A 26,166-nucleotide genomic window follows, 5' to 3' on the forward strand; every position below is an offset into this window, starting at 1 on the left:
TTTTAATAAAAGGATTAGATATGCAAATAAAAGTGTGCCGGTTCTAGTAAAATTTAGTTTAAAATTCTGGTTTTTTTCAACTACCCACATATACTTAACAAAAGCTTCCTAATTACCCGAAGCATTAGCACAGATGCCATAGCGGAAACACAGGAATCGCTGTCATCTGAGGTTATGAGGAAGAAGTGAGACAAGTTATCTGTCAGAAAAGGTTTCACTGCAGCTGATTCTGTCTCAAGAGACAGGACAGATGAGAAGACCCTTATAGAAGTCCTTTCCAAACCTATTTCTTGCTTTTCTATTATGAAACTCTTAAAAAAGCTCCTTCAAACAATGAAGCACAACTGAAGGATTTTTCATCCTCTGGTGCACCAAGTTACATGGATGCCGACATCCATTCCTCAAGATGCATTTTCTGTTCCTAGTACCCAAAAAGCTATTTCACAAAGCAGCAGCTGATCAGTCATTTTGTTAAACAAGATTGTTCCTCACTCTGCAAAGTAAAACAGAGGGAGTCACAGGCAAAGCAGACAACTCTGACAAATTTAATTCTGAAAAGTAAGTGAAAATGCTGCTGTTCCCCATTTGGTGCAGTCGCACCTACATCGTGACGTCCTGGTGAAATCATTGAGAGCATTAAATATGGTTTGCACTTATCTTAGAAAGGCAAAGCTGAATTCACACATTTTTCAACAAAATAAATCCCAAAAGCAAAGCAAGGATGGCCAAGTTCAGCAGAATATCTGACGCTGAGTTAACAGAGCTATCAGCCACTGAAAAGAGCGTTTAAAAATAAGCCTGAAGGAGTAGATAGAGATTTGTGTTTGCTGTTATTTATTAAGTTTTATCAGGCATTATTTTTTTTTCTGTTATCAAAACAGGACTAAAAATAAAGAACTGTACATATCTTTCCTGTTTCCAAGGGGGGGGGGGGGGCATTCTCACCATAACTACACCAGAATAAAAAATGTATTGGTTTACCAACTCCATCAAGTATCTAGCAACACAGATAAATGATTACACACTTATTAAGACATAATTTTGCATGTCTATTCTCTAAGAGTTTTTTCATTAACAGAAAAAAGAAACAACATTCTTCCATGTATAATACTGGCATAAAAACGTGTTTAGTTTCAATTTCTACCATTATAATGACTTTAAAATGAAGCTGAGAAAAACATTACTGCTTGACAGTCATGTTTACAGTGAAGAAAACTGTATTTTTCATTTGGCTTCACGCCAGTGCTGTAGCTCAACTGGTTTGGTAACTCCCACAGAAACCAACAACTAAAGATGAAATACAAACTCTGAGCAGTACGTACTCCGAGTCGGTCTTTTGAAGCTGTTTTTTCACATTTGCTCTCTAACTGCAATGCCAACTATAAAACCGACAAAGCCACCTACGAATCGCTGTGTAAAAGCCACGCGCATCAGGACTGCCGCATGGAAACATCCAAGAAGTCGCAGGCTCTCCACGCAGAACAAGGGATGGGGCGTGCATGGGGCATTTTGCGGCAAAGCTGAAGTCTTAACCCTATTTGGGGTTAGGACAAGGCTTTCATCCAAACAGCTGCACAACCAGCAACTGTATGTAATCTCTAATTGCAGGCTGACTTGTTCAGTGTTATCACAGCCAGGATATCGTATTATAATCCTTGTATTTTTAAATCATCTGAGACAGAGTAATAGTGTAAGCAAACAATAGTGAAAGACACACTGCAGATATATAAGAGATTAACATCTCAAACATCTGACATGACTTTCGTCAAACAAGTATTTTAGAAAGTCTCGTACATTAAAATAAAAATAATGAAAAATAGGGTGAAGCATCTCAAAAGTCACATAAAGTTGGACTTTAAAAAGGCACATCCAAGAGATCTCCTCTGTGGCTCTAACAATAAATCACAGTATGACAGAGGAATAAATAAGCTACAAGTCCGACCACAAAGAGCAGAGCCTTTTCCTCCGGAAGCAATAGGCAAAGTTTTACCCAGATTTAATAAGAGCAGGCTTGCGTCCAACATGTTCGAAGAAAAGCCTGCAAATTCTGCAAAACCACACCTTGTTCCACGTGCTTGGAAGGCCTCAACGAGAGCAGCCCGCAAACACCAGTTTGCTGGTTTATCACCCTCAATGCCAGTCCCACCTGCCTAGAAAGGGCAATGGCAGTGCTGCAGAGGCACTGCGGAAGGCTGAGATGCCATATTAAAACCAGTTTAAGACAGTCTTGAGCACTGTTAAGACTGTAAGGCAAATTAATACATTTCCCCTCTTACTACAGCCTCAGTCTTACGATCTAGCAAGAAGACGGGACTTAATCATTTGAAAACAGCTATCGGCAGGAGACTGGGGTGAATTCAGCTTTGGACAACTAGTTCCTTAGTACTGACCCTTCTTCGATAAGACTCCTGTCACAATGCCAAAACAATTTCAACCTGCGATTTCAGGATTGGGAGTTTTTGTGTCATTTGTAAAACACTGAATAGGCTTCTGGTCATCTGCAACAGCGAATGCTACTCTAGGTCAAATAACAGGACATTAACTGAACACAAATTAATGTGAACATCAGCTACAAATCTATGGCATTCCCCGTTTTTAAAGGTTAAGCTTGAGGGTTTTAGGGTAGTTACAAGATAGGTATGCTACCATATACTCTTTTTAAAAATACCATAGTAAACTTACATCCGCTATACAAGTTGAGTCTGCCTTTGTCCTCAGGGAACATACACAAATTAAGTTACAGACTCCACACAGCCACACATCTGATAACTATTTTTCACAGGCTCAAAATCAGTAATTTTCATCAGCATTATTGTTTAAAAAATGGGATCAAAAATCCCAAAGAACAAAATGCTATCAACAGGAAATAAAAGAACCCATAAATATTATGAATTAACTCAGCAGTTTTATAACAGAGTAGTATCTTGTTCACAGAATTGTATCAGTGTTCAAATTTAGCAAATGAACAATTTAAGATGCTCTGCAAATCCATGCTGGCATCCAGTACTCTTAAGCAAAATCTGAAGTTTAGAAAATTATCCATAGTCCTATGTAGACTGAATTACAAGACTTGCAATGATAATCCCCTGAAATCAGATTTTCTTTTTAAAAAGATGATATTCAGAGCTTGCCTTGCTGCCCATCAAAAGCCAGGTGTTCTTTGCTCAGTTGAAGACATGATATAGATGACTAAGAGCTTTATTTACCACATATGTAAAGCTCTGGCAGAGCCAGGATCAAACTCATCCTGACCCAACAGATCTTTATTCTATCCATGTTGCAGAACATATTTGAATCAGTAAGCGATACCAAAAACATATCGTAAGAACGTATGCTACCTCTCGTGGAAAGCAGAGAACATCAGCTGAAGGAAGGGGGAAACCAAAATGGACAGAGCACAGAACTCAGAAAGTGGTAGTGATTTAAAAAAAAAAAAAAAAAAAAAAGAAGTAGAAGAAGAAAAAGTGGCAATTGGAGTAAATACATGTAAAAAAACAAGGGGGAAAAAAAACCCCCACAATATGCAGTTCAAACAAGGTATAATTTGGGATTATTTTAAAGTATGCACAGTACTACCAGTGATCTGGGCGGTCTGAGGGTAGATCTCCCTGCTCAAGCTCTGCACCTGAACTACAACCACCACCTCCAACGTCAAAAGCCATCAGCTTTCTCCCTCCCACTCTATGCCAAATGCTTGAGGACTTTCCCGCACATCCCTCCACTGCCGCCTGCCCCTCCTTTCCAAGAGCAACCTACAGCACCTTGCTGCACCACAGTCACCACAGGATCACGCTGCCGATTCTCCCATTGAAGCAGACGTAACAGGCTTTGGCTAGACTCTCCTCTGAGCCCTCACCAAGCACATACACTCTGGCGCTTGCTTCCACCTTTATATAGATAAATGCCACATCAAAACGCCACTTTTTCCTCCCCTGAATCTTTTCATCATATTTGCCTGGTGCCTTTGCCTCACTTATTTCAGTGAGCTGACATCTGTTCTCATTAGTTATTTTACTGCTACCACAAATAGTGTTTGCCTTCCCTCAGATCTGTTGTATCTTGACATATATGAAAATTTTGAGCTATCTTGGTACAGACATTTTTTCACTTAAATGTCTAGCACAATGGGTATGAGACTTTGCTGAGAAATTTCTAGATAATACAGACATTTTATATATACACATATATGCATGCAAATGCATGGAATAAAGTGAAAAGCAGTAATGCAAACACAAGATCTTACAGCATCATCCCATTCACTCTACAACGTGCATTCAGGCATGCACCCTTTATCCTTCAGGAAATAAAGAAGAGAACAGCCAAGACAGGACCCTAACACTTCCATAAACCAGTTACCCACTTTGGGAAGCAAACCACTGCTTTTCAGGTAGAGCCGCGGTAGACAAAGAACCTCTAAACATGACCCCAAGCATTGTACCATGCGTAAGAGCAAGGGCCAGGTACAAATCTGGGAGATACATGAACAAGTGGGTGAGTCACTGGTTTGACTGGACAGACCAAGGGGAGGAAGCAAATGAAAGCAACCACTGAAGTAGGGCACAAGTTCTACGGGGACTTAAAAGGAGAGTATGAGATTATCACGTGAAACATACTACTAAAAGGACTTTGCTCTTGCAAAGCAGTGACCTTTCAAGGGTGACTTCTGCAGTGGCATTTGAGATATGCTTAAGAGACCAAGCAGTTTGTCTAAAAACACCAAAAAAAGGAAGACTGCACCTGGTGAGGAAGAAAAAGGTCCCGCCTTCACATGGCAAAATACATTTTAAAATCTGTTTCTGACAGCTGTGACCCAGAGGAGATAGAACATGATAAAAAATGGTATCACCTGCTGTAAGCCCAAGGAATCAGTATAGTCTGAAAATTTCCTAATTCCTTATCCTCCACCAGCAGAAGCAAGCTTTTACTAGAGAATAAGCTCAGAGCCAATGATTGAATTCAGCAGAATTAAATGGTAGGCATAACTGAAATAATGACATAGTTTGGCATTGCCAACATCATTGACAACTGCTTACTAATTAATAAGTAACACTTTAATCTGACAGGATTGGACAGCTTAAAGACAAGGAATAAACATGCATGAAGTCTCATCTATGGGTATGTCACATTTTATTTGCCTTCAGTCAGACCCTGCAAAGATCCAGGCACATCCACAAACGTAATTCTCGTTCCTGGTTCACATACAGTACATCAAAAAGGGAGCGACCGCACAGATGAAAGAAAAAGCTTCAAAATGCACATTTCAATCTACACAATTGTACACTATTTTCATTATATTTATTTAAATCTATTTGAGTTCCTTATTCTATTTGGCTTTAAACTACTTATGAAACTGATTGTAAGTAGGTAAATATTTCCTGCTTATTACTTTGCCTACTTCTGCAACAATTTCAGAAGTGTTTGCATTTTGTTTAGAACAGATTCTAATATGCAATGCCGTGCAATGCCAATCCAGTGCAACACTGTAAAGCACAGAAGCAATGCATGTGAAGCAGTTTATCTTCTTGCTTTGTCCAGGATCAACTATACTTTGCTCAACTCAGGTTGTTATTAATCTCCAATAAAGGAAATTCTGCAATATCCTCCATCTTCCTCCAATATCTAAGCACTCAGTTTTCCCATAACATCTCCAACATCGCATCATTTTTTCTGCAGTAAAGTTGATTGCTCTTCATCATTCCCCCACTGGCCATAAAGAAGAACTTATCATTCCTATCCCCTCCTTTACACCACTTTTTGTATTGAAAGACTGGTATCAAGGGCCTTCTTAGTATGTTTCTCTCTTCTACACCAAAATAAATAGAGTTTCTTCAACTCTTCCTTACATAACTATGCTTTTTTTCTAAGCTTCTTATTATCCTTGCTCTTTGTTCTTCCTTGGGTGGTCTCTAGTCTGTATTCACCTTTCTTCAGGGACATTATACGAAATTTCAGGACGGAAGATTCAGTTTAGATGTTAAAGAAACTCTTCCAAATGTAAAGGTCCATGAAAAACTGGGATTGGTTATCAAGGGACCAGAGCAGATACTTCCACACTGGAGATCTTCAAGAAGAGATGGGAGACACGTCCATCACAAAGGACACAGGTACTGCTAACCCCACCAACTGGCACAGGAATGTAGGTGACAATTTCATAAGGTTGCCCCACTGCCACCACCCTGATCAACCAGACACAATAATCAGGCCCACACTTGCCAGCTCTGAGAAGAAGAGAATAATGCCTCAGTGTCAAACGAGGCTTGCCTATTTTTGCAATGATTTTACATCACTGACTCTAAATTTAACATATAATGATCATGCAGTCATGCTTTTTCCTCCACTGCAGTCTCTAAACAGCTGCTCTCAGGTATTTCATTCTTGCTTACCTCAACTTGCACTTGACATAACCCTCTGCACTTTACTGAAAATGCCATCGTGTTGGTTTCAGACACTAGAACTGAAGATGCTTTTGAATTCTGGTTCTGGCCACAGAGGAGACTTTCCAAATCTCCAGATTTATGTATTTACTCTCTGTTTTGTTATGCAAGTAACTAGTAAAATTGTAGACCTGGAACTGACCCTCAACACGACCCTTCTTCAGATGCCTTTCAGTGTGACAGCAAACCACTCACAGCTACTTTTGGAGAACGCTATTTCAAGTAATTACATACCCACTTAATAAGAAATCTTATTGTATTTTAATGAGAATTCCGCACTTCCTTCTGATTATACTTCTGGATAGAGATACTGAGCGGTGAAATACAAGCACCTACAGGGAGGTGGCACCTCATGACAGCGCTTGCACACATCTTATGGAACAGACACGGTTCCTCTGCAGTGAGCTGGCTTTTGGACGCAGGATTCAGGACTGCGGATCCATAGCCAGGGAGATCTGCTCGCAAGAATGGCCTTTGTAGCACGGATAAAAGAAGGAGCCTTGCAAAGATGGCACAGAAGCCATCACAGTTGCCTCACAAAAACTAAAGTAAAAGCACAGATCAAATCTTGCCTATTTTAAGGCCTGACTCAATGATGAAGCTCAGGATATCTACTTGTCTGATGAGTGGGACAGTGATGTCTACAGCAATCAAGAAGGGAAGGCACTGGGGAGGGTTTGGGTAAGAAATAGAGGGAATTAATCCCTTTTTCAGCCATGCTGAGCTTCAGGCTACACATTTGTGAAGAGACAGTGGACAAGAATGACAAAAGAAATGAGTTCCAAAGTGCATTTTACAGGAATATTTAGGTTGTCAGGGAAAACGTCTAACACATTTGCTTGTTTCTCAGCAATCCTCAAAGTGATAATTAATTGAAAAATAACAGTTTCATAGGGGTACTCCTCCCCGTGCGGGAACAACTTTTACCAAATGCCAATTAGTGGTTTCCTGTTAAAATCAAATCAAGCTGTTTTTGATAAAGCTTTTTAATGAGAAATGGCTAAAGTACGAAATTTTCCCCCACATATATTTCATATAAAATCCCAAACTGACATAATACATTCTCACAGCTAACATTTTTGATATATAAAGCTCCCTCTTGTACTTCTTCATTAATTTCAAAAGAAATGTATTTAGTAAATATTTAAATCATCCAATAAACAAGGCCTTAAAAAAAGCTTACAAATGAAAATTATAAAGTTGACGAAAGCCAAACTTAATCAGTCTTTTTCAGATACTCCCCAAACTCTTATTTTACTGATTACTTATTCATTCTTCAAACGTATGGCAAATTCAACGATCTTTGAGCTAAGCAGTGTCTACTAAATGCATCAGTAGTTTTGACTATTCACCAAACAGATTTAAGATTAGCAGTAAAATACCAAGAATGAACGCGAAGAGTAGGTCACCTACAATTCCAGTATTTGTCGTCTACAACTCTAAGACATCTGCAGCAACGAAACATCAGCAGCTTGAACTACTAGCATTAGTAATAATTTGGTCAAAAACAAAGTTAGGGAAACTCTGGAGAACAGATTTTGAAATATTCCACTGTACCAGGCTGAATGCTCTTGGCTATGATCACCGGTTTCTGCCATGTGCCAAGTGACAACCTTCCCCCCAAGACACCCATTCCCATCCAACCTTCTGCAGGCATTCCTCGTCCAAGTCTTCTCTCTAGCTTCTAAGTCTGTTCCATGATTTATACGCCCTTCATCCTGATCATAACACTAAACCATTTCGACTGCCCCTGACACAGTCCTGTAGACATCTACTGAGTGTGAAATTTCCTCTTTGTATTTACATTGGAGACATAGGTACTCAACAAGCTTTTCAGAGTTTTTCAAAAGTGTCAACAAGCAAACTCCGCTGCAGCACCTCTCATCCTGTGTCTTGAACGCTCAGGCTTCCACTCCATGCTAAAGAGTAAGCCATGTTTTAAATGCTTCATTTTGGTTCTTGCACTACTATTACTAGATCTCAGCTTGGTAAGCTCTGCACTTCCCTCTGCGCTCTTTCTGGTTACATCCTAATGCACCACATCCCCACTTGCATCTTTCCCCAAACAAAAATTTCCAGATATTTCGTCTCCTCACCTGTATGATTTCCATATCCCTAGTTTTTATCAACTCAGATTTCTCTCAAATTACCTTATTTCTAATACATTAAATGCTGCTGGTCTGACCCTCATCATCTCCAAATCATCTACTCCGCTTCCCGGAACAGCAACACTATCTGTGAAATACAAGCTGGCTGTTTATCATCTGCAGTCATCTCAGCCATATTTTTCACCATCCAGTTCATGATTAGTCATAAAAAAAAAAAAAAAGAATATAACTGTGTTAATCTCTTGCTTTAATAAATCACCCTGAACATTAGTGAAACACTCTGCATGTGATACTAACCAACTTTTTAGGGAAAATGCAACTCTGCAATATTACCCATATGTATGATCTCAACCATGAAACTGAGTATCTCTTTACGACTGGCAGTATGGCACATTTCTAAATTCTCCTGAATTTGAAGTAGTTGTGTATGAAATGCCAGTAATGACTAAAATTGACATGTGCCTCTCTAAGAGGATGTCTACACAACATGCCTGAATGTTCCTGGTCCCTGTGCAGACAGACTCTGAAGCCACACGTGAATTTCCTCAGCTCTTTCTTTCCAGTACGAGAGCTGCACGGTTTTGAGGGCAGGAGAGTTGTCCCACATCAGTATCTTCTCTACTCCCTATTGACGAGTCCCCTTACTGCCTATTTGGGGTGACTTGCATCTTCTGCAGGGACATTATGCAGGGAAGATTATTTCCATTAATAAAACCTTACAGTGTTGGGGAATATGGGAAAACTGATGGCAGAGAACCACAAAAGCACACAAATCATCAGCACCAACATGCAGGAAGGTGTGTGGTACTAGGTGGTCAGGAATGCTCTAGCTGGTGCTTTCACCTTGCCTTCCCCTTTGTCAAACACCACCTTCTTGCCTGTTGTGTATTTCTAAGGCTTAAATGTGCTCAATGCTTCTTTCATCACCTGCTGTGGATTGTTCTTTCCACTAACATTGAACTCCAAATTCTGCATTTTGAGCCAGATATCCTTGCCACTTCTCACACTTATTTTAGCAAAACGCAGATACTAAAAATGGAAAGGCATGCACTTGGGAATTGGTGGGGGAAAAAGCAGGAAACAAGATTCAAAACAAAATACAAGTTACTAAGGTAGTTCTGAAACAGATTAGATGTAAGGGGACTAGGGGAAAAAACAACAGATTCACGTGCTAAGGCACAATCTGCGATTGAATACATTTTCCTTGTGACATTACTGGAGTAAGCCACAGCCTTAGAGTCAATTTAAAACCTGGGAAGTGCCAAAGTAGCAGACAGTCAAAAAAGCAACACAATGTCAGAAGAAAGAGCACATGACTTGCACAGCCTTAGCACCACTGCTTCTTCCAAACATAGTGTCCCACAGAGGACAGAGACACAGAATAGCTCATTCAATGAAGGTCAGTAATGTCAAAATCTAAAAAGTCTGTTTGTTCATGGAAATAACATTTTTCACATTTCTTTTTCATTTGCACACAAATTATCTAGGTTAACTCCACTTACCTAATATTAATCACCATCTGGAAGAGGTCTAGGAGAGTTGCACCATCCATTCTCTTGCTCAGACCAGAGCTAACTGCACCCTCATCACTTCCGACAAATGTTTGACTTACCTGATCTTTAAAACACCCAAGACACCCAATGACAGACTCCACATCCACCCCAGACCATTTATTCGAGTGCTTTCCTGGCCTTACAGCAACAGACACTTTTCCATTTCCTCACTGCTCATTACTTCTCGTCCTGCTTTTCACAGACATGGGAATCAGAACACCTCCTTTTTCTCTTTACCAACGCTTGTTGCTAAAGCAACACTTGTTGGCCCTCTCTTCAACTTTCCCTCCAGCCTTTTTCTGGACTAAACAATACCAAATAATTCAATCTGTCCCCACCAGTCAAGCTTTAAAGAATGCTGATCTTTCTCATTGCTCTACTCCAGGCTCTTCCAAACTGGTCCACAGCACACTTGGAGGCAACTAACAAGGGTTTTGATAAAAAACACTATTCAGCATGGTGAGCCCACCATACTTTGGCCAAGGTTGTGTCAGGCATGGCAAGCTAAATCTTCATGCCCTCTTACTCGGGTGGAAACTCACTGAAGCAATGGCTCAGTGGAAGCTAAAAGAACAAGTTCCTCCTGCTCCTACAGCTTCGGAAGCAAGTAATGGAAATGCATGACCACAGACCACAGCAGGAGGGGTTTCAGAAGGACTCCGGCGATAACCCGCAGCTCTGGAAAGAGGAACAGGAGACACGAGCATGCTTTCATAGCATGGACTGTATTTTTACTGTGGAGAAGAGTAAGAAGGATGTGGACTTAGAACACTGTGGAAGGAAGCATGATAATTTGTTGATTCAGGAAAAAACAAAACATCACCAAGAGCTACATGTAATGAATTTCAGAAATGCTGAAGCACTCTGGTTTGCTCCAGCACGACGAGACAAAGCATTGAACAGAGGGATTTCGGGCTTGCTTGCATTTATGCATCTGTACAAGCAACTGTGGTGGGTTGACTCTGGCTGGGCTCCAGGTTCCCACCAAAGCAGCTCTATCACTATCCCCCCCCAGCTGGACAGGGGAGAGAAAATATAATGAAAAGCTCATGGCTCGAGATAAGGACAGGGGAGATCACTCACCAGTTACTGTCACAGGCAAAACAGACTCTAGTTGGGGAAAATTAATTTAATTATTTACCAATCAAATCCGAGTAGGATAATGAGAAAATAAAAACTAAATCTTAAAACACCTTCCCCCCCACCCCTCCTTTTTTTCTGGGCTCAACCTGCACATCCTCCTTCGGGCGGGGGGGGGGGGGGGTGGGGGGCAAGCCTCCATGGGCTGCAGGTGGATCTCTGCTCCTCTGTGGGCCTCCATGAACTGCAGGGGGACAGCCAGCCTCACCATGGTCATCACCACAGGCTGCAGGGGAATCTTATCAGGAACGACCTTACTCCTCTCCCTCCTTCTTCACTGACCTTGGTGTCTGCAGGGCTGTTCCTCTCACATATTCTCACTCCTCTCTCCAGCAGTTGTGGTTGCCCATTTTCTTTCCCCCCTTCTTAAATATGTTATCACAGAGGCACTATCACCACCACCAATCGGCCTGGCCTTGGCCAGTGGCAGGTCCATCTTGGAGCTGGTTGGCTCTGTCGGATGTGGAGGAAGCTTCTAGCAGCTTCTCACAGAAGCCACCCCTGGAGCCCCCCGCTACCAAAACCTTGCTACATAAACCCAATACAGTAACAAAGACAAACAGTAATTCATTTCAGGATCCTCATGAAAATAGGCTGTTAAATTTCAAAGCCCTACAAGACAGAGAAGTGGTGTACCAAGGCACAGGGGGAAAAGAGGAGTCAGCCTTGATCCTGGGGAGTCAAGAGGCCACAAATATCACTGACCCTGGGAGCATCCTGGATGTAAAAGCTGAAGTCCTGACAACAGACAAAGAAGCTTAAAAGCTCATGGGCACTGCACAGGGCACCCACGCAAGCCAGCCAGCGAATGTCTGGCAGAAGGCATCCAAGCAAGAGCCACTACTGTGCTTCAGTTGTGTCATCTAACAACAGCACAACACTAGGAGACTTTTCTTCTGGGAGGACCTAAACTCTCCTTTTCAGAATGCTGTGATCACCCCCTCCATTTTGTGTTTTCAACCAAAGCAAGACACCACATCCAGAATAAGAATCACTAAGGAAAGAGCAACCCCTGAGCCCATAGAGCAAGTGCTGTACACTGCTGAAATCAAACAAAACCCCACAGCGCCTGCACGCACAGGGCCGCCACGTGACACGAGGCAGGCTGGGACATGTACGCCCAGCAGGAGCCCAGAAAAGCTGCAGCTCCTCAGCGAGGCTGGCAACCAGGAGCGTTATGCCGTGAATGGCATGATGGAGCGTCCAGCAGATACAACAGGGAAGTCTGGAGTTCAGCAGACCCGTGCCAAAAGCCTGAAAAGGCTGTTCCTACAGGAAAGAAAAATGCTGCTGGCAGCCAGGCGCTCCTCAGAAGGCAGAGCTGAAACCAGTAAAACTTGAAAAAACAAAGGAGGACTGAGAACGTGAACCTGATTAGGAGTTGGATCAAGGATCACTGGATGCGAGCTGGGTGTTTCCACACTACCGCAGTGCGTCTTCTTGAGCTGCCTTCACATAGGAAATAAAATCATCAGCAAAATGCATAGTCCAAGGACATGCTTTCAATACTGTTTTTTAATCAATGCCTCGGAGATTACTGACATTACCAGCCCTCTTCAAAATTCTGCATTTTCAATCATCATTCCCAAATAGTTTCTTAATAGTTGCAGCAAGTGACTGTTCTGATAGTTATCTACAATAGTCTTGATCACGGTTCAAGTTGAAAAGTTAGAGGGTCACACGGAGAGCAGGGCAAGAGCAGAAGGTATCTTGTAACATGAAGATGGACAGACGCAAAATAGAAGTTCATTGTTGAACAAATTTGTTCCTACAAGATCTGAATCAGCGGGACTGACTTTTTGTTTGTGGGGGTTTTTTTTGTTGTTTTATTTGTTTCTGGTTTTTGTTTGTTTTTTTTTTTTTGTTGGGGTTTTTTTTTTTTTTAAATCTATTCACAAGGTGTGGGGTGGTGGTGGTGGCGCCTCGAGCACTACTGACCCTTACTCAGGCAGAAGGATGTCCTCTTCAGAAGAGTCACCAACATGGACTCCATGCAGCAACATGAATTTGCCTCCTGATCCCTCTTCTGACTACACCCATGAGACAATCTGGGAGACCTAACAAAATCACAGCACAAGGCAGCACAGCTGCAGGCTATGTCTTAAAGGTTACACTGCTTGCTTGGGCTCAATACACTGTACATGCATGTAAAAGCAGGCACATCAGTGCTTCACTTCTCTGCTAAGAGAAAGCACAGATTTTAACACAATCTCGTAACTTGATGGACTTCTGTCTAACACAAGATGTTTTTTGACATTATCACACCTAGAAAAATGTGAATGTTCTTTGAAACAATACCAACAACCTAGACAGTGGTAGGTACAACTAAATTGTCCAGGTAAAATGCAAGAAAATTGACAAAATGAGGTTTTGCTTCACAAAACTCACAAAAAACCCCACTTTAATATACTGCTGTATATTGGTAAAAGTCTCTCAGAAGAACTGACACAAACCCAGCTGAATGTTCAAGTTAAAAAAATAAATCGACTAGATTCCCTCAGCAGAAAATGCAACATAATAATCGCAAATAAAAATGCAGTAAGAGTTAATTGGCATTTCAAAATACTTGGCAGTTAAAGTTTAAACGAAAAATAAAAGTTAACTATACATGCACCCAAATTTGCTTTAGTTTCATCCACATAGGGTTCTTTTTCCTTCAAATTCAGGAAACTTTGGTTAGTAGAAAGTTGGTAGAAATTTTTAAAGAAAACCAAGAGGATATATTTTTGCTGTACTTAAGTTTTTCTTAGTTTTCAGTTTTCTAATACTCGTGGGTTTTTTCTCTTCCTTTTCTCCCTATTGCTTTCTTTCTCTCAAAACGACAGGAACAATGATAACATAAACCACACAAGCTGCAGCAACTGAAAATAATACCCCTGTTTTAAATCCCTACTAGTATGAGTTATTAAACAGAAAACGGAAAGCTGGGCAAAAAGGTGAAGTACCATATCTTATTACTGATTCTCTCATTTAATCTATTTTTCAGATTATTGAAATATTTTAATGTATAAAAAATAAGGATATCTGCAAGCGAAGACTACAAATCACACACAGCATCTCGTGCGAGAAGTGTCTTACATATGTAAATATATGCAAACGCAAGACTCGGATTTCACAGGCAGTCTCTGCAGGCAGAGCGATGAACTATATAATTTGCAAGGTGAAATCTATTTTATTTCCCTTTGATATCCGAAGGGTACTTCAGCAAGCTTACAGTGTTGCGAGAGATCAGTACCTGTACGTCTCAGCAGTGTTCTGTATGGCAGCCAAGTCAGGAAAGTGTTGCAGTCCTACACGGTACGGACCTCTCAACACTTTTTTGTGCCCTAAGCACATACGGCACATTGTACGGCAGAAGAGGGATCTTCTCCAACCACGCAGCAGAAGAGGGGGGGATGCTTGGTCACTAGGTCACATCAGAGGGGCAAGGACTAAGCTGCCAATGCAAGGGGAGGGTGCCGGGTGGGGGTCCCCTCAAGTCACACCATGCAAAAAGTTTCCCTTCTCCGGGCTTCAGCACAGAGCACGGCACACAGCGGGAATGAAACCAGGAGGCTCTTTGCCACCCTGGTTGCAACGCAGCACCCCAGGTGCTGCTGCGAGGCGCCAGCTGCCTTGCTGGATATGCAGCTGGTGGTGGCATAAGAAACCATGCTGAGCACCAGTGTGGGACTGGGGTGGGGGCGGTTCTCACCACAACTCCCACCCCCGGTGCTGCCGTGGGGACAGACACAACTAAGGAACAGCAGCATGAGGTGGGAGTCAAATGAAAATGTCGCGTGCAGAAGTGAGAGACTCGACAAATCTGATCACAGCGTATGCTGGAAGAAACTAAAGAATTCATGAAGTCATTCTGGTTCATAATTAACTGAAAATTAATTACAGAATCTTGAAAAGAGCATAAACCAAAAATGGGCCAGCATACCTTCATAGTACAGTTGCTCACTCTGAATCTCTTCCAATAATTAAGTCTAGCATATGGCACTGGAGTTTAAAAAAAAAAACAAAAAAACCCAAAAACAACAACACGAAAACAACAAATAAACTCTGATTCCCAAAAAAGTTTTGGAGTCCTACTTGCTGAAGGGATATGTCTGTCTGCAGTGCACAGACACACTCTCTAGAAATGAGCAAGATGAACTAATGTGGTATTTGGCAACTTCAGCTTTGCAGAAATTACAGGTTGCAGATGCTTCTTATAAAATCAAAACAAAAATTGAGAAAATAACATAATTAGGTAAATTATTTGCTGACTTGATGAATAATTTTCTAAAGATTATTAGAGGATATAAGAGCTTGGAAAACACTCCAGTTCTTCAACAAACAAAAGGAAGAGGTAAACAATAAGACTGCCAAATTGATTTTGTTGAACATTCATGAAAAGGTGTATTTTGTATCACTGAATTACACATATTTTTTTAAAAAGGTGCTTAAAGCATGGCATGCTGCCACACATCAAAATATTATTTTTTTAGAAAAAAAAAAAAGTTAGCATGCTGGGAAGCAGATGATATGCCATCAAAACAAACCTGTAATACTTTGACACAGTAAACAAAAGAAAGAACATTTCTGAAATATTGAGAAAGAATATAATCAAAAGGGGGAAAAAAAAGCCAACAAAGATCAGTAGATTAATCTGAGATTGTGGAAAAATGTGCTTTAGGAAACACAGAAACTCTCTTTCCGATTTCCAGTTTTCCATTACAGAGATTAATATCTTCACTAACAGTAGGAAGACAATCACAAACTTTCAAATTACGCAATTTGCTTTATAAACCCTGTATTGTAGTACAAGGAGGAGCTGGGTGGCAGCCTGAGTCTTTCACTCTCATCTGTAGATGGAGAGAGCTGCAAAGGAGAGTCAAGTTCTTTTCCAGCCTATGGGAGACAGGACCTTGTTTCCTAAGGCAACATTTCTTCTAGATCAACTGGAGGTTTGGGTTTGTTTATTTTTTTTTTAATGGAAGGATAAAACATTATAATTATGTTCAAGTAGCAAACAAATGTCCATGGCTTCAGCAACCTGCACACATTTCAGTCCTGAGCCATGCGTACGACCCTTTTGCATATCATCTTACTTCTGTTCTTCACGAACCAAACACATAGGCATCTCTGATACAGTTTGGTTTTTGTGTTTACATTTGCTTTCATTTGCAGAGTGAGAGCTTAAATTAGTTCTACGGCACCAAAGAGCACAGTACCGTGCAGTGTGACTCAGCTATAGAGTGTACTATGCTGCAAACAGGACTTAAACTAAACTGCATTTATAAACTCATTTTTGTCCAGCTCCTTACTGATCACACTGCCTAACAAAATACTTGCATGTTTTGCTTAAAAATCCAAATTAGAAACAGGTAAACGTCATTTTTTATTGGAGTAATATACTCTTGGCAAAACTAGGCACATTAAACTATAAGCTATGCTGTATCTTCATAATAATATGAACATACAGTCTACTGAAGATAATTATGAAAGAATGTTATTTAATATCAAACCTTGGAAATTCATATGAAGATAAATTTACTGTTTTCAGATATGCATTAATATCTCTTCTCGCCATTTCCACCTCCTTTCTCATTATGCTCTCCATCATATCAGAAACTCCCTGCAACAGCACACAGAAGTTCCCAAAATTAAGTCTGAGATGCTGTGCTGCTCCTCTTGCAGATGCCCAACGCAAAGCTCACCACGAGGAAAGAAGGACAGCCTAAGCAGCAAATGGCCGTGAGCTACCAACATTTCCTGCCAGATCTGGGCTGGCTCAAAGGCTGAAAGGTCTGTTAGCAAAATTTGGCAGCCCCTGTGGCCCTCTAAAGAGTAACACTGTTTTGGGGCTACAGGCACTTTACCTCTCTCTGGCAGCCATGTCCTCTGCCTCCTACCTGGCCTTTCTCTCCTGGACCACACAGAAGGCACCCTATTGCACGGAAATCCAGAGCTGTTCTCCTCACACTCTCATTCGTGCCAGCGATGGAAGGACCTGTTTATGCCATATTAGCTCCTTTATGTGGCATACAGGGATGAAACCAGGAAGGAGAATTTCACCTTAGTTTCTCTACATGAAGAAAATTACCAAAACAGCTAAACCATGAAGCTCAGCCGCGTGCCAGCTGTACAGGGCTGAGACAGACTTGGCCCTTTAGGTCACTGAATGCAGATCACTAATTAAAACTTCCAGCTGACTACCAAGCTCCAACACAAGGGAAGATTTTTCAGTGCATTCCTCATTTACCACATTCCAGACAATTTAAAAAAACAAAAAAAACAAAAAAAACAAAAAAAACAACCCCAAGCAACTCCCTCAAGCAACGTTTACCCCTCCCTTGTTTTTCAGCAGATGACACCGTGTGAACACGTCCTTTGAGACACACCAGGAAATCTCAGTGATGAACTCGTGACACTGCAGACGAAGTGCCATGCGTTGCTGTTTCAGAAGGTTATCAGGGGGGACGGCAGTCCTGTGTTTCCCCAGGGTGCTAAGCATGCGTGCCCATCCAGGAAGGCAGGCTTGCAGGAGCTCAGCTGGCATTGCGCAAGGCACGACAAGAGAGGATGCCCTGCACCCATATTTCCAGAGCTCCAGGGAGCTGGGCTTCCGGCTCCGCACACATTTTCAGCACCTTTATTTGGGAAGAAGGAGCTACTACCTCTGAGTTCCCATTTAATCAAAGGTGCTGTTCTGCTTCCCTCACTAGATTCAATAGCGCAGATCAAAATCAAGGGAAAGCTGGCAGCCCTCAGTATGCCACAATCTGGCCCCATTTTCCTTTGAGAAGCAGTAACAAAGAGCCTAGGGGGCAACACAGCATCTCAAAATTGGGAAAGGGGTTGAAAGAGGTCTTAACAGGGCTGCTCTCCCCCCAAAAAAGTAAGGAGTGGCTTGCCTGAGTATTTCTGCCAGGAGACAAGACAGAAAAAGAAGTCTGCGGAGTAGAAAAAGGTACCAGGCAGCAGTCAGGAAGCAGGATTTTGCATGTAACCTGTGAAAGGCAAGCAGCTAAATCTGTCTGTAGAACTAAACTAAGCTACTAGGAGAATAGGTCCAGGCAGATAAAAAGCAAATTGCGAGACAGGAAATTATTTGGAGGAATTAATATGATGGTGTTATAATTTTCTGGAACAGTGAAAACAGTCTAAGGGAAGGGTGACTTTCTGCATCAGGGAAAGGACCTACAGCAGTACCCAAACCCCCCTTAACAGTCAACATCATAAACCTAAGAGTGGTGGGAAAAAATGATTTGTAATACAATTTTCTCAGGTGATGACTGGAAACAAGATGCCCACTGAAGCACAGCCAGAATTGTGTAGACACTGCAACTGAAGAATTAAAACAATGGAAAAAAAAGCTATTATGTTTTGCTACCGTACTGTTTTCAAAATAATTTTGGTAATTATTAAGAAAAGGTTTTGCCTTTTTGTTGTTTGTATAGGAATGATGGAGTAACAACATGAAAATTATTGCATAGCCAAACAGTCAGAGAAATAAATCAATACAAATGTCGAATAAGCAACAAAAAAAAGTTGAGAGGTTTCACTACGTGTGAATTTGCTTTCACAATGGTGTAAAATGTTGTTCAGTACTCGAGAGAATGCTCATCATCAAAAAAAAGCACACAACACTTGAAACTTTAACACTTTTAGATATGAGAGAATCCATTAAAAATTACTGTCATCATAAAACATCCACTTTTCTTTTTTTCTGAGCCATATAATACATATCTCCAAGACCTGATATACCTGATATATAGACTTTATTAGCTATTAAGCACTTATTCAGGATAATTCCACCTTAAACTTCCAAGATCATGCAGTTGCCAGAACTATAAAAAGGCTGCAAATTTCCAATGTTTTTGTCTAATCAAATTAAGAGACCAAACTATTAATATTCTGCTTACCTCCTAAATTCATTCCAGCTTGCAGACATTTCTGTAGTCGACAGGCTGGGCAGTTCTTCCTCCGAATCTTATCAATTATGCAGTCATTCCTCCCCGCACACAGGTAATTGTGCTGCCCTGAATGAACCAAAACCAAAACACATTATTAGAGGATGTTATTTACATAATTCCAATTTGTTCTTCTCTGTTGTTTTGCAGTCATTTTGAGCTTCTTATTAATGCAGACATTCCCAATTCTGTTCTTTAACCTTCCCAATAATCTTGGTGACTTGTCATGGGCCTTACTATGAGCATCTCTTCTGTTTAATTTGGGAGAGTTTTGATGTGTCACTCACAAGAGATACTTCATTATTTTTTTCTAAGCAGGACTGGAATTCCTCTTCTTGTGAAAAACAAAACGATTGGTAAGAAGATTTGAAAAAGCTCAAACAAGTGCTGTATCATAGAGCACCGTGACAACTCTTAGTTTTGGTACAAAACCAGGGGCTGTTCTCATGCTAAAGAAGTTCACAATCTAAAGCAGAAATACAAAGTAGAGGCCAACTTTCCCAATATATTTCAGTCTCTTCAACCAGTTCATGGAGTGTTTGATTTCCGATTTAGTCAGTTACCTTCTATACAGCAGAAGGTTTCTGAAGGGTTTAGCAAAACAGGCTTAAATCACAGCCGTGTTATTTCAGTTCTGTACAGCCCCACAGAAGCACTCCTGAGGAGACAGCAGGTATTCAACACACAACATTTAGCAGAAGGGAAACACATGACAACCAGAGAAATAGGCTGGCATTTAACAACTCGGAGATTCAAAAGGTGTTTTGCTTTGTGGGAGAAATACAGGTAGAGCAAACGGATGCAGGGTATCAGACGACGGCACTACCACGTGGACTTTTCAAAGTAAATGCTTGAATTTGATGTGGAAGAACAAAGGAAGCTACAAGGGGTTGGTGCAGCATGACAGGAGAAGCGAGAGGAGAAGATTATTTTAGCTGCCTTGATCCAGAGATGGCACACAAGGATCTGGGGCAGCCTGAACAAACAGTATGCAGCAGATGCAACAAAGCAATGTAGAGGGTTTCCAGAGGAAGGATGAAAGGAGAGGACACAGCACACAGAAGTACAACAGACTCTGTTGTAGGCAAGCTGCAGGATTTGCCAGCATGGAAAGATCAAGAAATTAGTCCTGTGTAAAATAAAACAGCGTGTTGCAGGCTTACGTGGTGGGGGCTGTAAGAGCTGCTGAGTCTCAGGGACAGGCATTTTAGACATAAGGTAAGAAACTCATTACTCTGTAAACTAAACATAAGTTCATAACCAAAGACATCTGAAATGCAAGGCAGCAGAAAAAAAATATTCAGATTGCAAACACAGTAACATTGACCAGTGACTAAGCAAAGAGACTCTAAGCAGGTCGTGAACAAAGCAGGTGCAATGTGCAGAAACCCAAGAGCTGTAGACATAACGTTAAAGTTCACACCAACAACTGAAGCAACACCAGCCGTGGATGGGAGGGGACGCCTGGGCAGGGCTCAGGAGCAGAGCTGCACTGAAACACATGGGAGGCTGACGCATGTGGGGAACGGGAGCAGAGATGCAGGCTTGATAAAGGGATAGAGTCGCTGTAGGACAAGAAGTATAAAATATGTTTGCCAAGCTATTTTCCACAATACACACGTGCTCCCTTAGGGAAGGACAAAGAGAATATTCATGGGACACGGGAGACCTGGCTTCTGTTTGGACTCGTTCAGGAATCTGCCTTAAAAATTCAGATAAATAACGTTCTATCTCTGCATCTGACTTCCTTCACCCTTACCCAATATTATCTATTTAGACAGTGAACTGAAGTTTCTTGCATCTCTTCACTGAGCATCTTGGACAAAGAGAACCAATCTTATTTGAATAAGTGAAGTGTTACTGTATTATCCACAAACATATCATTACTTAGATAATGCTTTAGATGTTTTAACAAGCAGATGGGCAAATAAGGGTTTTTAATAAGGGCTCTTACCTAGCACTGTGACACAGTCAAAACCCAATAAAACTTAGGCAAAATAATTAATAATTACGAGCTCATAAAGTTACATCAGGCATAAAATAAAGTTATACAATATAGTGACAGCACCAGTATCTATTAGCTGGTCTTTAAGGAGGTCTGCTACACAATAAAAAGATAAAATTCTCAGCTAACCACAAAATGAAAATCCGCTTATCGCACAATGTTTACTTTATGATGTGATCTATACAAAAACCAGATACACAAAAGTCAACTTAATTCCTATTTGCATTTTTGCTCTGTACTGACTTGAGCACATCTCCTAAAGAAATATCACACAGACAGCATGCAAGTAAAATTAAAGTAGAAAACAAAAGTGTTTAAAATATAGTATAAAGACAGTTTATATGCCCTTACAAATACTGGTATACTACCTTTTTGTGCGGAGGGGAGAAAAATGGTTATTTTCTGCTAGTAATACAAGTAGAATTGCTCAGTGCTCATACAATGTCCTTTGTACATCACAGTGTACTGCAATACCATTTTTAGGCTTCCATAGGCGAATGCTAGCTATTAATATGACAAGTCAGCTCTGATACTGCAAAATGAACCCCATCAAAAAATCACCCTGAAGGAGGTTGCTCTACTAAATTGTACACCTGGTAAGTCAACATTTTCACTACTGCTTTAAAAAGTTAATGGGTTTAATAAAAAGAGGTTAACATTTATGTACTCCAGGATAATTACCTGGGTCATATTCTTAAATATTGTGGAAATGTTTATTTGATTCTACCACTGTCACACTGTGACTTCATAAGAAGTCCCACAATAGTAGCAGAGTACTTCGGTAAGTCACACTTCAAATGCTTTACATAGCCTGCAATTATTAATTTCTGGCCAATCTACTCTAGACCAAATAATTTCAGAAAATATAACTAGTAAAAGCTCATTAATTTTTGAATCATGCATCTCTGAATACTAAGGTATGGTCCAAAATCTGGAAGCTTCTACTAAGCAAGGCAAAAGTATTTTCAAAAAATAAATGTTGTCTTGTAATTTTTTTTTAATTTCTGAAAAAAAAAAAAAACCAAAAAACAAACAACCCCAAACCATAGTCATCTTAAAGCTTACATTAATGGAAGTAACTTGAAATCCCTTAAAAACCACAATGGATTCAGCTGTACTCCATGTAGAGAGTTTGCCTATGAAATAATAATGAACAGTTTTTTGAGTTTAAAAGTTTATCATCTATGATGAAAAAAGTCTTCAGATTTCTATGCAATCAAATATGGTATGTTTCAAATAAAATCAATTTCGTAAAATAAGTTAGTAAAGCAAAGTCTCATCGTGAATCAGTATCTTCCATTTGTGTAGCATGAGCCTCACTCATGCCCCTCAACTTCAGAATCAGAACAAAAATCTACACATTTGAAATTAATGCAGGGCTCTTGAGATCTTCAGGGCTCTTCAGGATCCGAATGAGGTGACGGAGACCATCCTGCAAAGAGCCTGATGTTTTTGTGGTGCTAGATCTCCACCTCCATCAAGACACATATCGATTTGCTTGTGTAGTTTCTGTTTAGCTTAATCCAGTTGTTCTTTTTACCCAGTTTAATCACCCACAAGTAGGCTGGAAAGTGACAAGAGGAGATATCGAATTCTCATCTCCCACGTGCTAAATGCATTAAGATGAAAGTAATTTTTACATGTGCCACCATTAAGTGCACTTATATGATCTAATTCATGTTCCATCTAAAATACACAGTTACAAAAGATGCCAGGAAATTTGCTGTTCAAAATAAATAATTAATAGGTACTACACGGTTACACACTAAGAAGAAATAGAGATCTGTCCTATTCACAGTAGAGCTAGAGGAATATTTGAGTTTGCACTTTCAGGGCTGTTGCGTCACTACGTACCACAGAATCACACATCCAAATGTACACACAAAAATACTTTAATGTTTCCAACTCTCACCTGCAAAGATTATTTAATTCCCTGCTTTTATGGCCTTACAAAAGAAAACAAAATGGAAGCATTAACAAAATTCCATCTTCCTTCTTACTACATTTTCTTGAACAAGAAAAATTCATCAGTAAAGGAAGGGAGACAAAAAGCTGTTCTTATTTGGCCTATTAATTACTGCCAACATGAGGCTGCAGCTGAAGTTGTGCCTTTCCCCATTTTAAGACTCCAGCACAACGACTGAGCTGCTGGTCCCAAAAACTGACTTGCTCACATGAGCTCCTGTACATGTGCAGAGCAGTGCTGCACTCAAGGGGCCATGATACTGCCAGATATGTAAGGCTGCAATAGCAATGAGGTAGAGATATTTCTCATCAGCAATGTTTCTGTTACTATCGAAGGCAAAATTGGAAAATTACAGAAATTTCTGAAATATTCAACATTTTATCTTCCTCCTAAAAATTATTTTTTTTCCCCTCAGTTTTTTTGAGATCTGAGTCAGGAACTGCAAATCATTATCGAGTCTTCTACATTTCTGCTCTCCTGTTAAAACAGCACTACTATGATCAAATGTTAAATTTGGTAAGGAAAAAAAAAAAAAAAAAAAAAGGATAGTGCTGGAAGAAGCTCCAAAGACTGTTTAACTTAAGCCCACTCGGGAAGCATGATAAGACTACCCTAACAGTTCGGGCAAGCGGTGGGCTATTTTTTTTGTTTGTTGGCTGGTGTTTTTTTTTTTTTTCCTTTCTCTAAATTTGCCTTTAAAATCTTCTGAGGAAAGGTATTCTGCAACTTCCCTACAAGCCATGTGATTAGGCTAGTGATAAGCTAGCCTTGAAGCTGTGTTTTTTTTCCCTTTGCATTTAACGCAAACAGGAATATTTTGCAATGGAAAGAGATGTCAGCGCTCCCCCTAAGACACAGAGGGTAATAGATCGCCACCTTCTTACAACAATCTCATGCCTATCGAAAGATTTATGTTCCCCATCTCTTTGCTAGACTAAACAAATCCAATTCTCTCAATCTTTCCTTGTAGGTCATGTTTCTTAAATCTGTCGTCATTCCTCTTATTCTCCTCCAGCTTCTTTCATAAAACAAAGTGCTCAAAAACGGATGCATTTTTCTTCCTGAGTTCCACCATCACTAAGCCCAATAAAATGGTTACTTCCTGCACCTTGCACACAGCAGCCCTGCTAATGCAATCCTGGACCAGATCTGGCTTTTGGCAATGGCATTAAGTGGTTGACTCACGTTCGCTTGTGCGCCACTAATGCCCAGCTCCCCTCCTGCGGCACCTCCGCCTTCCATGTGTCCTTCCCCACTTTTACCTGGGGAGCCAACTCTCCTTTTTCCCTCTGCTAGAGCTACACCCCCACTGCAACATCCCCTGGGAAAGGTAAGGGAAAAGTCCAAAGGCCGGTCCAGGTATGACGTCCGAAACCAAAGTGTGCTTTGGGTCCCAAGAAGGAGACGCGATTGAGGAAGTCTCACAAAAGGATGAGAAAGGGAGAAAACAGGAGTGGCAACTAAGGACCAAACAAAGCGGAAGCAGTTTGGAAAAAACTCAGCTTTAAAAATAGCATCTCACTGAAGCACATCAAAACACTTTCCACAATGAGAATTAATACTTTGACTCACAAAATTGCAGGCAAAGTTGTCTTCTCCCTGCAGACTGCCAGAACAGTCAAGCCTTCTTCCAGGGTTTGAGGAGACAGGAGCTGGAAGCCACCTCCAGCTCTGCCTTGTAGATCTGCATGTCGGAGCTGGGATCCCTTCTGCAGCTTCTGGGCTGAAATAAGGGCTTTGATTTCTCCATATTTCCCAAGTGGGAAGATTATCTCCACGATAATAATGATATGTGTAAAAGCCTTATGGCTTGCAGTACCTATAGGCACCTGCTTGAGCAGGTATACGTGTTAAACACTACTTCCTGGGCATCCTTAGTGCAGGGAACTCCTCTAGAGATCCTCCTGCTCCTCCCATCAGTATTTACCGGTATAACCATCTATTTTAATGAAGTTACTCCTGATTACACCAGTGAATGAGGGGGGAGAAGAAAATCTGGGTTGAATGGCTGTAATCCTACACTGTTTCCCTCAATTCCATAAATGTTATTTACCACTCAAGACTGTCCTTTCCCTTTACCTACCAGCCCACCAGATTACATGAGCCCAGCCCCTGCAACCCGTCTGACCTGGGCTACAGACCTTCCCTGTTGAAGGAGAGACAAAGAAAACACGCTGCAGAAAATCATCAGGATTTTCTAAGGGAGGCCTCTCACCTCAAGAATATCTGGTCAGAAAACAGAACTTAACACCAGGTTTTTATGCTTTCTGGTATAGTCCTAATGAAGGGCTTTGCCTACTACAGCAAGAAATCTCATAATCTGCACATCCTAACCTCTCATTTGTGCTCACTGAGCTATGCGATGTGCTCCTTTCATCCAGCTCCAAAGCCTTCACAGATTTTGTGAAACGGACGTTATCTCTGTAATCCATATAAGCTCTTTTAATTAATAAAAATAAACTATTTCTACCTTTTACAGGCCAGTATATAAATAAAAATACTGTAAAGATCTGTCACAATGATTTTCCATATACAGAAAAGGATTTTCTGTTTGACAGGAGTTGTATCACACTATCAAGGTACAAACTGCATATACCTGAGGTTTTTATTTCACCATCTGCAGTAGGTAGGTACTCTCAAAGAAATCAGCACAGTAAGTACAATGACAAATCTCTTTCCAAATTTCAGTTTTCACAGAGCCTCTATTTCTTGCAATTAAAAAAAAGGAAAATGCCCATTATTCAGTGGAAATCAGAACCCCATTTCCATTTAAAAGGTCCATTTGTTACACAGTTGAGGGCGTGTTTTTTTTTTTTTTTTTTTTTTTTAAGCAGTTGACAACTGCCCAGCAACAGCAGCCTATGTTTGCAGTCACTATTTTAGGCTACATCACATGTCAATTACATAACCTTGTTTTACTGCTCTTGAACTGGTTCGAACAACCTGGGAAACAGATTAGGGCAGTCCCTCCCAGCCAGCCATCCGCATGCAATGGCGGGACCTGTCCCCTCGCTGCA

At 40.8% G+C, this 26,166-nt stretch overlaps 1 protein-coding gene across 3 annotated transcripts in view; it reads right to left on the minus strand.

Annotated features, from left to right (window-relative positions):
* The window catches only part of NR3C2 (nuclear receptor subfamily 3 group C member 2), a 214,496-nt gene that overhangs the window by 43,379 nt on the left and 144,951 nt on the right, over nucleotides 1-26,166 (minus strand). For all 3 annotated transcript variants that reach the window (XM_086746351.1, XM_086746352.1, XM_086746350.1), the window contains exon 4: nucleotides 19,131-19,247. In XM_086746351.1, coding sequence (XP_086602477.1) covers nucleotides 19,131-19,247 — 117 coding nt within the window. The remainder of the gene's footprint in view (nucleotides 1-19,130; nucleotides 19,248-26,166) is intronic.

Source organism: Chlamydotis macqueenii, chromosome 4, assembly GCF_036417535.1.
Source record: "Chlamydotis macqueenii isolate bChlMac1 chromosome 4, bChlMac1.mat, whole genome shotgun sequence".
NCBI classification, from domain to species: domain Eukaryota; kingdom Metazoa; phylum Chordata; class Aves; order Otidiformes; family Otididae; genus Chlamydotis; species Chlamydotis macqueenii.